Raw genomic sequence first — 11,370 nt, forward strand, 5'->3', positions numbered from 1 at the left:
TGGGCCCCCTTTTTGATGTTCAAATAGAAAGGAAAGGGTTATTTTTTTTTTTATTGGGGAAGGATAAATAGAAATGGGAAGTTAAGCTAAAGGCTTTTAACAGATCGTTTTCCTCAATTTTTGACTTTTTTTTTTTCCCCCCCGGGGTAGGGAAATTTACAATTTTCACCTTCATCTCTGGCTTCTCAAATTTTATGCTGATCAATGTTTGATTCTTTAGTTAAATCAATGTGAGCCAGCTCAAGATATGGACTTTCCCAGCTTATAATTACTTATAAATAAATAGTTATAGTTATTCATTCTTTGCAATTTTACAGTTATGGATTGCACTTTGCGTTGCCACCAATAGTAGTGCTTGGTTGGGCACGGCTGTGCTTGTAACCAACATAAGAAACTTCCCTCTCAGTCGAGGCACTGTCGCCGTCATTCTAAAACCCTATGGGGGGCTCAGTGCTGCTGTATTCACAGAAATTTACAACATGCTGCTTCATAATTCATCTTCTAAGCTACTACTGGTCCTTGCAGTTGGGGTTCCCGTTGTATGTCTTGTAATGATGTATTTTGTTAGGCCCTGTACTCCCGCTTCTGGTGAAGACTCGGCAGCACCCAGCCACTTTCTTTTTACCCAAGCAGCTAGTGTTGTGCTTGGCTTCTTTCTTCTAACAACCACAATATTAGATCATATGATTCCTTTAAGTGCCTCAATTTCTTATGCTTCTCTTTTCATAATGATTATCCTTCTCATGGCTCCTCTTGCAATACCTGTAAAGATGACAATTTGTCGCAAGAGAACTAGCGAATCAGGGATACTTGACCAATCGGTAGGGTCTTCGGACTCTGTTGTTCGGGCTGGAGGTGATGCAGACAAATCAGAGCCACTATTGGATCCATCCTCATCAACAACAGATTTGGGAAGTTTTCGCGACAATGATGATGTATCAGAGGTGGCGTTGCTTCTTGCTGAAGGTGAGGGTGCCGTGAGGAGGAAGAAGAGGAGGCCTAAAAGAGGAGAAGATTTCAAATTTACAGAAGCTGTAGTCAAGGCAGATTTCTGGCTTCTTTTCCTGGTTTATTTTGCTGGAGTTGGTTCAGGGGTAACTGTTCTCAATAATCTGGCTCAGATAGGGATTGCACAAGGCGTGCATGATACCACTATTTTGTTGTCTCTATTCAGCTTTTGCAACTTTGTGGGTCGACTTGGTGGGGGAGTAGTTTCTGAACACTTTGTCAGGTTAGTACAATCTGAGCTAGGAAATGAATTAGCACATCATCTAATTATTTTTCAAGATTCTTAAGACTTCAAAAATCAGGTTCTTAGCTTTCAGTTCTCCTGACAAGCTATGAAAAAAAACATCCAAACTTTTCAAAGTTAGCTATGAATATGAACCAGTTGAACATCCATACATTATTGTAATGTAATTTCTAATAAATGCTAAAATGATTACTCAACATCAAAATTTGTAGCTTGAATGTCGAAATTCAGTTTATTGGTCTATTTGCATATTTAAAGATACCAAATGGTAAACTCAGTTCTTTTCCGGGTTGCTTGCAGGAAAACAATCCCTCGTACAATTTGGATGACATGCACTCAAGTAATTATGATCATTACATACCTTCTGTTTGCTTCTTCTATTGATGGTACTCTTTATGCTGCAACTGCATTGCTTGGAATCTGCTACGGTGTTCAATTTTCCATCATGATCCCAACTGTCTCTGAGCTTTTTGGCTTAGAGCATTTTGGCCTAATTTCTAACTTCTTAGCATTAGGGAATCCTCTTGCTGCATTCCTTTTCTCTGGTCTCTTGGCAGGGTATATATATGATAATGAGGCAGCAAAGCAGCAGGGGTTTAACCTGTTAACTTCAAATGTCATCTCCTGCTTGGGTCCAAATTGCTTCAGGATCACCTTTTTTGTGCTGGCTGGTGTCTGCTGTGTTGGTTCTATTTTCAGCATTATTTTAAATATAAGGATAAGGCCTGTTTATCAAATGCTTTATGCTGGGGGTTCCTTCAGATTACCCCAAACTTCAAACAAGTGAGATAATTGAAGTGAAGACCGGTGGCTTCTGAACTTTTTGTTGAGTTTTCCAGGAGCACGTCTTATAACCATTCAGGCTTTAGTAAGTTTGTTTTTAGGCTCTGATGAATGCAGCTCCAATTTGTTGCTAAGCTCAAGTCAACACACATCTATCCTGTAATATATGCGCATTATCCGTTGTCACAGACTGTGATTCAGTTCCTTTTTCTTGGTGTGGAAAGATCTCTGCCTTAAAACAAAAACAGAGAGCTCGCAGGCCTTGACCTTATTCTATAGTATAGAACAGAGGCATTCTGGGCCGACTACTACGACTACATGCGCATCTAGTGCAGTGGCTTGGAATAAAAACCTTGAGAAGTATTAGATCGGTTATATCTTTTTCTAATTTGTACTGTGATCTGTAAGAAGTAGATATATGAATATGTGCCATTGCTGTAACAGTAGATTCGCCGCTCACAGTTTGTACTTTGATAGAATGTTTTCAGTTCGATTATATATAGCTTTCCAATATATGCTTGAGATCCAATTACTTGGATTGTATTAATCATTGTCACTACAATATTGGGATTTGGAAGGTTGGTCTTGTTTTGCAGGTCTCAATGAAGGGGATCATAAATTATGTTTATGTTAGCTATTAAAGCTGTAGTTAGTGAACTTTAAGCCAGATCAACCTCATTGAACTGGAAACTAGTAACACAGTAACAGCATTATTTATAATGGTGGGTAAGAAAAGTTTATACTTGGCAACTAATGAATGTCCCCGGCTGTTATGATCTATAAAATAGCTAAATTCAGTCGTAATAAAAGTTCAGATTTGATAATACACGCCGCTATTTAACAGCTATAGACAAATGATTAACATATACACACCGGCATGCACACAGCCACACACACACACACACACCCATCATAGAGGGTCTATTTCAGATTTTATTATGTGTGAGAGTTGTTACATTTATAGAATACATAATGAAGTTTTTGTGCATATATAGGTGTAAATATTAAAGCTTACCCAACTGCTTAAAATGAAGAAGCCCATATGATATAAACCATGCATAAGGATCCTGCTACAAATGAACCTTAAATTCTATTAAATATATTAAGGCAACTCCTAATCATATCACATAAACTAATGAACCCAAAAAGAAGAAAGAAAGAAGTTCTATGAAAACATACACGGTCTCTCTCTCTTTAACATTTGAAACTGGAGAAAACACAAAACATCAAGTGGGTTTCAAGTCCTGAAACAGAGTAGCCCACAGTGTCTGATCATCAAATCCACCACCACCACTACTCAACCTTTCCTTGCTGCTGTCAGCATAAACCCTAGGGCTTGGAGGCCTTCTATCCACGGGCCCAGACAATTTTGGGCTTCTGTTAGCATACATCCTTCCATCTATTGGCCCAGATGGAGTCCTGTAAGTAAACATCGCTCTCTCTTGCATGCTTCTATCAAGCGGCCCTGATAGCTTCAAGCTTCGATTAGCTACCGTCAGGTTCTCTTGAGCCACTCTGCCATCCAATGGCCCAGATTTTGCTATCCTCCTGGGTTTGAGCACAGGCTTCTCCACTTTAATCTCCTTCTCACTCTTGTACGTCCTTGTCATTATTGCTCCTTTGCATTGCTCTTGATAGAGGGTTGGCTCAGGTTCAGGCAACCTCTTGATGGAAACAACGTCGTGAAAAATCAACTTGTGGAGGCACTTAGCGATGTTCTTCCTAGTTTTGTTGAGTGCTGAAACAAGCTTGGAAAAGCTCTTTGGGCCAACCCCAACTTCTTTTCTAGCGAGCTTGAGTATCTCTAGCCTGTGCTTGGCTACTGAAATGCCCATGCTTTGAAGAAACTCATGGTTGAAGTAGCTTAAATCTTCTTTTTGGAGCTCATTGCGAACAAATGCAAGGCCATACTCATATACTAGAGATGGTTCAAGATTGGTTCTTGATAACCAAGAGAACCAGTCCATTGGCAACTTGTTTTGTTGTAATAGATCGATGATTATGGTAAGTTTTGGGTCTATGTGCCTATTTATATAAACAAACATGTGATGTGGGGTGGTCCTAGAGATAATACAAGGAGAAGATAAGAAGGTGAAGATTGTGTGAGTGCTGTGTATCTCTCTTTGTGAAATTTGGATGTTAGTTGAGTTTTGAGAGTGACACAAATAGAAATTTGTGGAATTCAGGAAACTTACTGATCTTGTTGTACAGTAGTAAGTAGTTGGGTGTACTTTTTATGTCATGAGTGTTGCGTTTGTTGCGCTCACCAAAAGCCAGCCAAGCGATCAAAGAAAGATATGTTGTATTATATAATTTATGTCCCCCACTATAGTGGTAAGAAAATAAATGGGTATTGGCAAAAGAAGTGCCAATTGAAGGGCTGGCTTATGCTATTTTTGTTGCGGTTGGGATGGGGTTGAGTAGTAGACGATGATGGTGCATAATTTGGCAATTCACTATCTAACTACTAGCCTTTCTGTATGTTCTAGTTCCATTTACATGTCTTTATCTCATTGTACAGTTAACTTTTCTTTAAGGCCAATTTGCTTTCAGGCCAATTAATCGCCTATTAACTACTCATAGCTATTGGACTACCTACGGAAAACAATTTTCAACCCTAGGAGTAGATTTTTTTTTCCCCTCTTTGAGGGCACATTTGAGCTATGCTATTTGTTTGTTCAAGACAAATCTCCAGCCTGACAATATCTTTATCAGTTCTTAAAAAGTTTAATCCTTGAGATTAAAAGTATCAATTTCTCATACACGCTTCAGTCGTGGCTGTGCTCGATGCACCTATAAGTTGTGTTATAATAGTATGAGTTTAAAATTATGGCTCCAAAAGTGAGAGACGACTCAGATGCGGTCATCAAGCACACTGAACGATTTAACTACAATAACCTACCAGACGTACTGTGCCAATTAACATGGCAAAAAGTCTAAGTGCAATCCATAAATGTCATTTTCTCAGTTTGGTTGAAACATTATCACGAGCGGCAGGTAAAAAATAGATACGCAGGCCTTCAGAAGTCATAACATGGGGCTTGAAATTGGTGGAACTTAAGCATATTAAATTTCTATAATGTACAGTTAAAGCACTCAAGAAAAAGAAGGGAAGCTTCCGATATTTTTGTTATTATTGTAAGCAGAGAGATAGAATGTGCATGATTAGAGAGTGATTAATTAGGGTCCCAGAAATTGACAGGCTACGTGTATTTATGCATATTGAGGTGCCCCAAGTTGTTAAGAGACTGTTGCAATGCCATTGCTAATTTGCTATATTACTCCTCTCAACAAATCATGTAGTGTGATAACTATGTATCCAAACAAATAAGGTATATATATTATGCCAATATTTCTGTTTCTTAATTCTCGCTTTTATCTTTTCGGCCAAACTAAAGTACTAATGAAGCTGAGCAATTTCGTAGAAACTCCTGGGTGTAAAAGTAAGTTGGCCATTCATTAAAAATTAAGAATTGGTAGACATGCACGTGCTTCCGTCAATTCATGAGTTAAGAGATCTTGTAGCAAATGCACATGCTTCCATCGATTTGTGAATTAATTAGGCCTTCCACACCAAGGATTACCTTTGACCAGTTCTTTGTCACCTCAGCTTCAGATCAAGGTAATGGTATAAACCCTTCAATGGCCCCCCTCGCCACTCTGATTTGAGAGTTCACAGCTGCCCAACGGTTAGACGTTGCACAAGAGAAGAACTTTTTGATTGGATGGTTCTCCCTCTTTTTTTACTCCAACTTTAAGGAAAAGGGTTCAATTCTTATAAGTGGTAAAATACTGATAAATTTTTCTGTTTTCTGTTATTTATTATTGTAAAATTTCATAGCTAATTCTCGACTGCATTTATCAGTCATTGCGTGTTAATCAAGGTTGGTCCGAACTTGGCTTTGTATATACAATCTGATTCATGTCATGCGATCTAAGATAGAGCGGGTGGGTGGGGTGGGTGAGTTGGCAAGCTGCAACATTAAGTAGTAGTATTACTTTTTGACTTTCCATATCTGCTGACTTTCTATATCTGCTATGTAAAAAATGGGCTTGTGATTTGCAAGGGAGACAGCTTAAAGCCCATAAGTTCCATTCCCCATTAGTCCAATTTATCTGAAAGTGAGAGCTTAACCGGAATTATTAACCCACATAGGCCTTCGCGTCAAATCCAAAACTTATATGTGCGTTGTATTTAGTCTAAAAGTTAAGGACCTAATTGTAATTTTATTAAGTGAACCCAGCACTAACCCGGCCTGAGACCCGATACCCGGTTTGGTTTTCGAAATTGTGAATTAGGGTTGACGTCGCTCGTGCTTGGCTCTCTTCTCCATCTCTATTCACAGACCTTTGCGAACTTCAATTCCCTGGAAATCATCCCCATGAAAGAAATGGGCGAAACCGAAGAAGTGGGCTCATCGTTGATAAAGCAGCTAGCGTCCTGCAACAAGGGCACCCGCGAGAAAGCCCTAAACGCTCTCTTAAAGAACTGGCTCCCGAACCAGACCCAGATCTCCGACGACGACATGAAGAAGCTCTGGAAGGGCCTCTTCTACTGCGTTTGGCACGCCGATAAGCTCGCCTTTCAAACCCAGCTCATCGAATTCCTCGCCTCTGTCATCACTTCCCTCGATCTCCCCCTCGCCATTCACTACTTCTCCACTTTCTTGCTCACCATGCGCCGTGAGTGGACCGGCATCGACGGCTTGAGGTTAGATAAGTTTTACTTGTTAGTTAGGCGTTTCTTGCGTTATTATTTTCAGATTATGAAGAAGAATTTGTGGGATATTGAGCTTGTGAAGAAATTAATGGGTGTTCTAGTTCATAGGAGTTTGTTATCAGATGACAAGTTCCTTGGGAATGGTGTGAATTATCATATTGTGTCTGTTTTCGTTGAGGAGATTAGGGCTTTTCTTCCGTTGAGGAAGGAAGTAGTTGAGGACATTTTTGGCCCGTTTGTTTCGGTTATGGCAAAAGTTCAGGATAAGGTGCTTGTTGGGAAAATTAAAAGTAATGTGTTTGATGTATTGTCGAAGATGGGAAGAAGGTTGTTGGATGTGAAGAAGTCGGGTGGGGAGGTTGATTCGAGTGATGAGGTGGTGTTGTTGGGGACAATTGCGATCGTATTGGGGTTTTCGGGGAAGTTTTTTGAGTTGGGTTCTTCAGTTGAGTGTTGTCAAGGGAATAGGAAGGTGTTATTTAGTTTGCATGAAGAGTTTCTGAAGTTAGAGAAGGACTTTGGGTCTTCTGGGGTTGAGATTTCAATTCCTGATGTTAGTGTTGGTGATGAAGATGAAGATGATGAGGTGCCAAATTTGGTTCCTATTAGTAGTTACATGGATGTCGATGGTTCTGGTGATGATGTTGCTGAGGGAGCTGCTTCCGATGAGGTTTTGAACAAATGCAAGAAAGGGAAGAAGGCATCCAGTGGCAATGACAAAAATGGCAAAAAGTCAAAGAAGAAGAAAAAAAAGAATGCTGTTAGTGATGTTGGTAGTGAAACTAGTCTTAGTGGTAAGGACGACGAGAATATAGTTAATGCAACCAGTAACGATTCTATTGATGAACAGAATCATGATACAAATTTCATACCATTTAATGAGTCTGTGATTTCAAATCTCCAAATGCAGTTCGAGAAGGTTGCTGCTGAAGTGGGAATGGAAGACAATGTTGACACTGCTTGTGATTTGCCTCAAGATAGGGCTAATGGTACTAATGGCACTGTCTCCAAGAAGAGGAAGAGAGTGAAGAATAAGGATGGGAAGCAATCAAAAAATCCAGAATCGACTCGTGAAGGTGATGCTGATGATTGTCTAACTGCTAAGAGCGGGGAGAAGTCTGCAAAGAAGGTAAGGTTTTCCATGAAGAGCAATTTAGTGTGGAAACCTCAAAGTCCTTTGCCTCCTCAAAGTCTGAGATTACCGCCATCTGTTGCTCCGAGAGGAAGTGCTCTTAAGAAAGGGGTGCCACCAGGTCCCGTTATGGAGATGTCTGTTGCAAGCAAGAAGGTGAAACAGAGAGCTAAATCTGTGAAGAAGGCTCGGAAGGTTATAAAGATAAAGAATCCAACCCTTAAAGGTGCAAGGAAGTTGAAATCTCTTTCCGCCTAATAGAGTTTATGTTGTAGGTTTCTGTTATGTTGGATCAAAATTGATTTCATGCTTGTTTTGAATTTCCCTATACTTTAAAAAGCTGTTGTGCTTTCTTTTGCTGTACAATTTTAGATTTTCAAATTCCTCAATTTTGATTTCTTAAAAGGAATGGAAGAGAGAAATGATGAATTAAAGAGAAATGTTGTGCTGGATTTGTGTTTTGTTTTCTCTTCTGTTAACTTTATTTCTGATGTTCAATTACTTTCTCATGAATTGCATTTCGTTTCCTGCCATTTTATTTTGAGTGATGATATAGTCATAAACTCTTGTACAAATTTATCTTGTACAAACTGATGTGGCATTAATTCATTGGTTGAATGAAAATATAAAATAATAAAAATAAATCATGTGGGTCAAGAGATATTTAATTCAACTAATAAATTAACGTCATATCAGTTTATACAAAATACATTTGTACAAGAGTTTGTGGTTATATCATTACTCTTTTATTTTATATGAGTCATTGAATGTTGCCTCCTTTTAGGATCCTAATTGCAAATAAATTATCTCCATGTTTATTATGTAGCAGAAAACAATCATTTGGAGTTTGCTACTTTCTAGTTCTATGAGAGGATATGCCTTTTTATAAAAAGCATTTAGCTTTTGTATTGTTAATATTATAGCATTTATTTTGAATGGATATGGAAAATTCTGGCTTGCACGTGTAGTTGTAATAACGATTTAGCAATAAGCCAATAAAACAAATTGTTAACAACATATTTAATACAGGGGTTTTTATTATACTTTGCAACAAGACTTTCTTTACAACAAGACTTTACTGTTATTGCTATGCCGCTTATTTTTTAGGTGAGTCACTGATGTGTGGCAATAGACTAATAAGTCCCTTCCTTTTTTCCCTTTTTTTTTTGTCACTTAGGTCCCTCGACTGTAATTGACACACACTCAATTTAGCTCTACAAAGGCTAAATCGACATTCTCTATTAAGATCCCAAACACCTAAAAATCACCCAAAGAAAAAAAAAAAACACACACACACACACACACAAATTTCGCCGTGCAAAAACTTCCAACACAGAAAACATTAGCCGAAGATGCGTGCATTGTAGGATTAGGACAGCTTCCAAGCTTTGCCACCTTTCATGTTGAACTTCTTTATCCTTCCAAAGAACATAACTAGAATGAGGATTAATTTCCCTCCGTTACTCCATTTCCCTACCAATCCAAACCACTTGTCTTTGCATGAAATTTCGGGTTTCAATTGTCTTTCACAGCTATAACCAGTAGAGAATCCCACATTCCCGTATGCACTACAAGTGATCATATAAATTTGAGTTAATTAGACCGTAAGAGAACTAAATTACCCTTTTGAGCATTAAAAGAATGCGATCAGTAAATGTTTTAACCTCCAAAAGATTTCAATTCATTTAAATGTTTTTATGTAGTAACCAGATTCGGAGAAGGGCGTGTCTGTTTCTAGAAATAACTTTCGACAGGGATTAGATGAATAAACAATGAAAGAAAGCCGTGAAAATGACGTTGATACCCCGGAAAAATTGAAAAAAGAGTTAAAAGAAGGAAAGCATATGGACTCACCTTATGACTTCAATGGTGATGCTTAACACATTGAAGTTGAGGGGGTCTTGCTTCATCTTATGTCTCTCGGTGATGCATATTAGGATGATGAAGATCGCCAAATAAGAAAGTTGTGAAAATGCCAAACACTCCAGCAAACTCTTGGTTTCTTTTTCCTTCTCTTTGCAATTTTTTGAATCCCCTTCATCACAATTTCTTGTCGGTAAAAATGATGTATATGGTGGAAGATACCTTCAAAACAACCATACACAACATGACAAATTTTATGAATATATACTAAAGTGTCTTATGGTTAGTTTATTGAAATAGTTTTCGTGATTTATTAGTGATCTTTCATTTTTTAAACAGAAATAACAAAACGAATATGGGATTTATTATAATTTTTTTTGTATGTTATGTTCAGTCAAGTATCTAATTCATTTTATCCCATTAATATCTTATATAATTTTTACAGATGGTAAATGGAGGATCGTGATCACCCACGATCTTGTATTGTGGTGAGATATGGGCATATAAGTACGTAGCTTCAATTTAGGTGGACTTTTATTCCTCAAACGCTTCTTTGACATGGAACGCAACTAGCAATGATATAAAGAATAATAGCACACTTGTGGGGTCAAACGAACAGATTAACAGACCACCCACTTCAATGAAATGACAAGTCAGTCAATTTATATATCTTTCCAAATTTGAATATTAATCATAGCTAGTGCCCAATTTCTCATTCCGTACGCATATGGTCGTTAATGGACTTTTTCATTTTGGTATAGGATAGGGATTTTCTCATACTGCATTTTCTCTCTTAATCTCTTCTAACTAAATGGGTAGTTAAAATTAAATTTTAAATTTTAATGTTGATGATTAAATTGATTTCTTTTAGTTTATTTAGAATTAAACTATTTTTTTTTTCACTAGATCTGATTTTATTAAAAGAAATTAGGGGAAAAATAAACACTAAAGTTAGCTACATATTAATGGAATATAGAATAAGTCTGCAGCTACATATTCTACCACCTACTACAATAATTGGGATTTGTTTCTGGAACTTAATTCTGATTTGTGTTGTCTAATATGAAAATGACAGAAAGAAAGAATGATTTATCACTTAGTTTGTTTCAAAATTTAATCATAGCATATTAGAATTCTTAAAAAGAATATATAAAACCCTTTCCTTCTATTTCTCTCGGGCCTCACATCACTTTATTATTTTAAATCTGTCCTTAACTATTGAATATGATTGTTTATATTTTTAGAAAAAGAATTAAATATGCCTATTGTTTTCCTATTAAATTGGCGTATGAGAGGGATTTTTAATGTTACATTCCAATATTTCAAACACACACACACACACACACACACACCAAATAACAATAATAACAATAATAAGAAGAAGAAGAAGAAATAGAAGAAATTAATTAATTAACTTCTAATGACAATAGAGTCGAAACGTTGCCTTAGTAAAAAAAAAATTAACACAAAATTTGAAATTTTTATCCATATAATGGATCTCGTTGTGCATCACATGGTATAATATATTTGATACCCAAGACTTAAAATATATATATGTCAGAGGTCACTCAAAAGCCTAAATTATTGGACATTTTAATTTTACTAAAAAAAAAATTATAC

General features: G+C 37.2%; 4 protein-coding genes across 4 annotated transcripts in view; 2 read left to right on the forward strand and 2 right to left on the reverse strand.

The window, feature by feature from the left end:
- LOC18055515 (protein NUCLEAR FUSION DEFECTIVE 4) overlaps positions 1 to 2,576 on the forward strand; it is a 3,745-nt gene extending 1,169 nt beyond the window's left edge. The window contains exons 2-3 of the mRNA XM_006453134.2: positions 318 to 1,231; positions 1,553 to 2,576. Coding sequence (XP_006453197.2) covers positions 318 to 1,231; positions 1,553 to 2,039 — 1,401 coding nt within the window. The 3' untranslated portion in view covers positions 2,040 to 2,576. The remainder of the gene's footprint in view (positions 1 to 317; positions 1,232 to 1,552) is intronic.
- Positions 2,577 to 3,243: 667 nt separating this feature from the next.
- On the reverse strand, positions 3,244 to 4,348 carry LOC18055516. The gene has a single exon (XM_006453135.2). The coding sequence runs from the start codon at positions 4,078 to 4,080 to the stop codon at positions 3,262 to 3,264; it is 819 nt and encodes a 272-aa protein (XP_006453198.1). The 5' UTR covers positions 4,081 to 4,348; the 3' UTR covers positions 3,244 to 3,261.
- A 1,952-nt stretch (positions 4,349 to 6,300) lies between these two features.
- Positions 6,301 to 8,339, forward strand: LOC18055517 (ribosomal RNA processing protein 1 homolog). The gene has a single exon (XM_024178476.1). It carries the CDS (start codon positions 6,418 to 6,420, stop codon positions 8,143 to 8,145), a length of 1,728 nt encoding a protein of 575 aa, XP_024034244.1. The 5' UTR covers positions 6,301 to 6,417; the 3' UTR covers positions 8,146 to 8,339.
- An 871-nt stretch (positions 8,340 to 9,210) lies between these two features.
- Positions 9,211 to 11,370, reverse strand: part of LOC18055518 (probable cation transporter HKT6) — a 4,382-nt gene continuing 2,222 nt past the window's right edge. Inside the window, exons 2-3 of the mRNA XM_006453137.2 lie at positions 9,742 to 9,972; positions 9,211 to 9,455 (exon numbers count right to left, since the gene is read on the reverse strand). Of these exons, the coding sequence (XP_006453200.2) occupies positions 9,257 to 9,455; positions 9,742 to 9,972 (430 nt within the window). The 3' untranslated portion in view covers positions 9,211 to 9,256. The remainder of the gene's footprint in view (positions 9,456 to 9,741; positions 9,973 to 11,370) is intronic.

This window comes from Citrus clementina, unplaced genomic scaffold (assembly GCF_000493195.1).
Source record: "Citrus clementina cultivar Clemenules unplaced genomic scaffold, Citrus_clementina_v1.0 scaffold_1, whole genome shotgun sequence".
Classification (NCBI taxonomy): Eukaryota; Viridiplantae; Streptophyta; class Magnoliopsida; order Sapindales; family Rutaceae; genus Citrus; species Citrus x clementina.

What these genes read in the sequence shown, in the direction of transcription:
- LOC18055517 (XM_024178476.1), top strand. Translation starts at nt 6,418, where the DNA reads ATGAAAGAAATGGGCGAAACCGAAGAAGTGGGCTCATCGTTGATAAAG.
- LOC18055516 (XM_006453135.2), bottom strand. Translation starts at nt 4,080, where the DNA reads ATGTTTGTTTATATAAATAGGCACATAGACCCAAAACTTACCATAATC.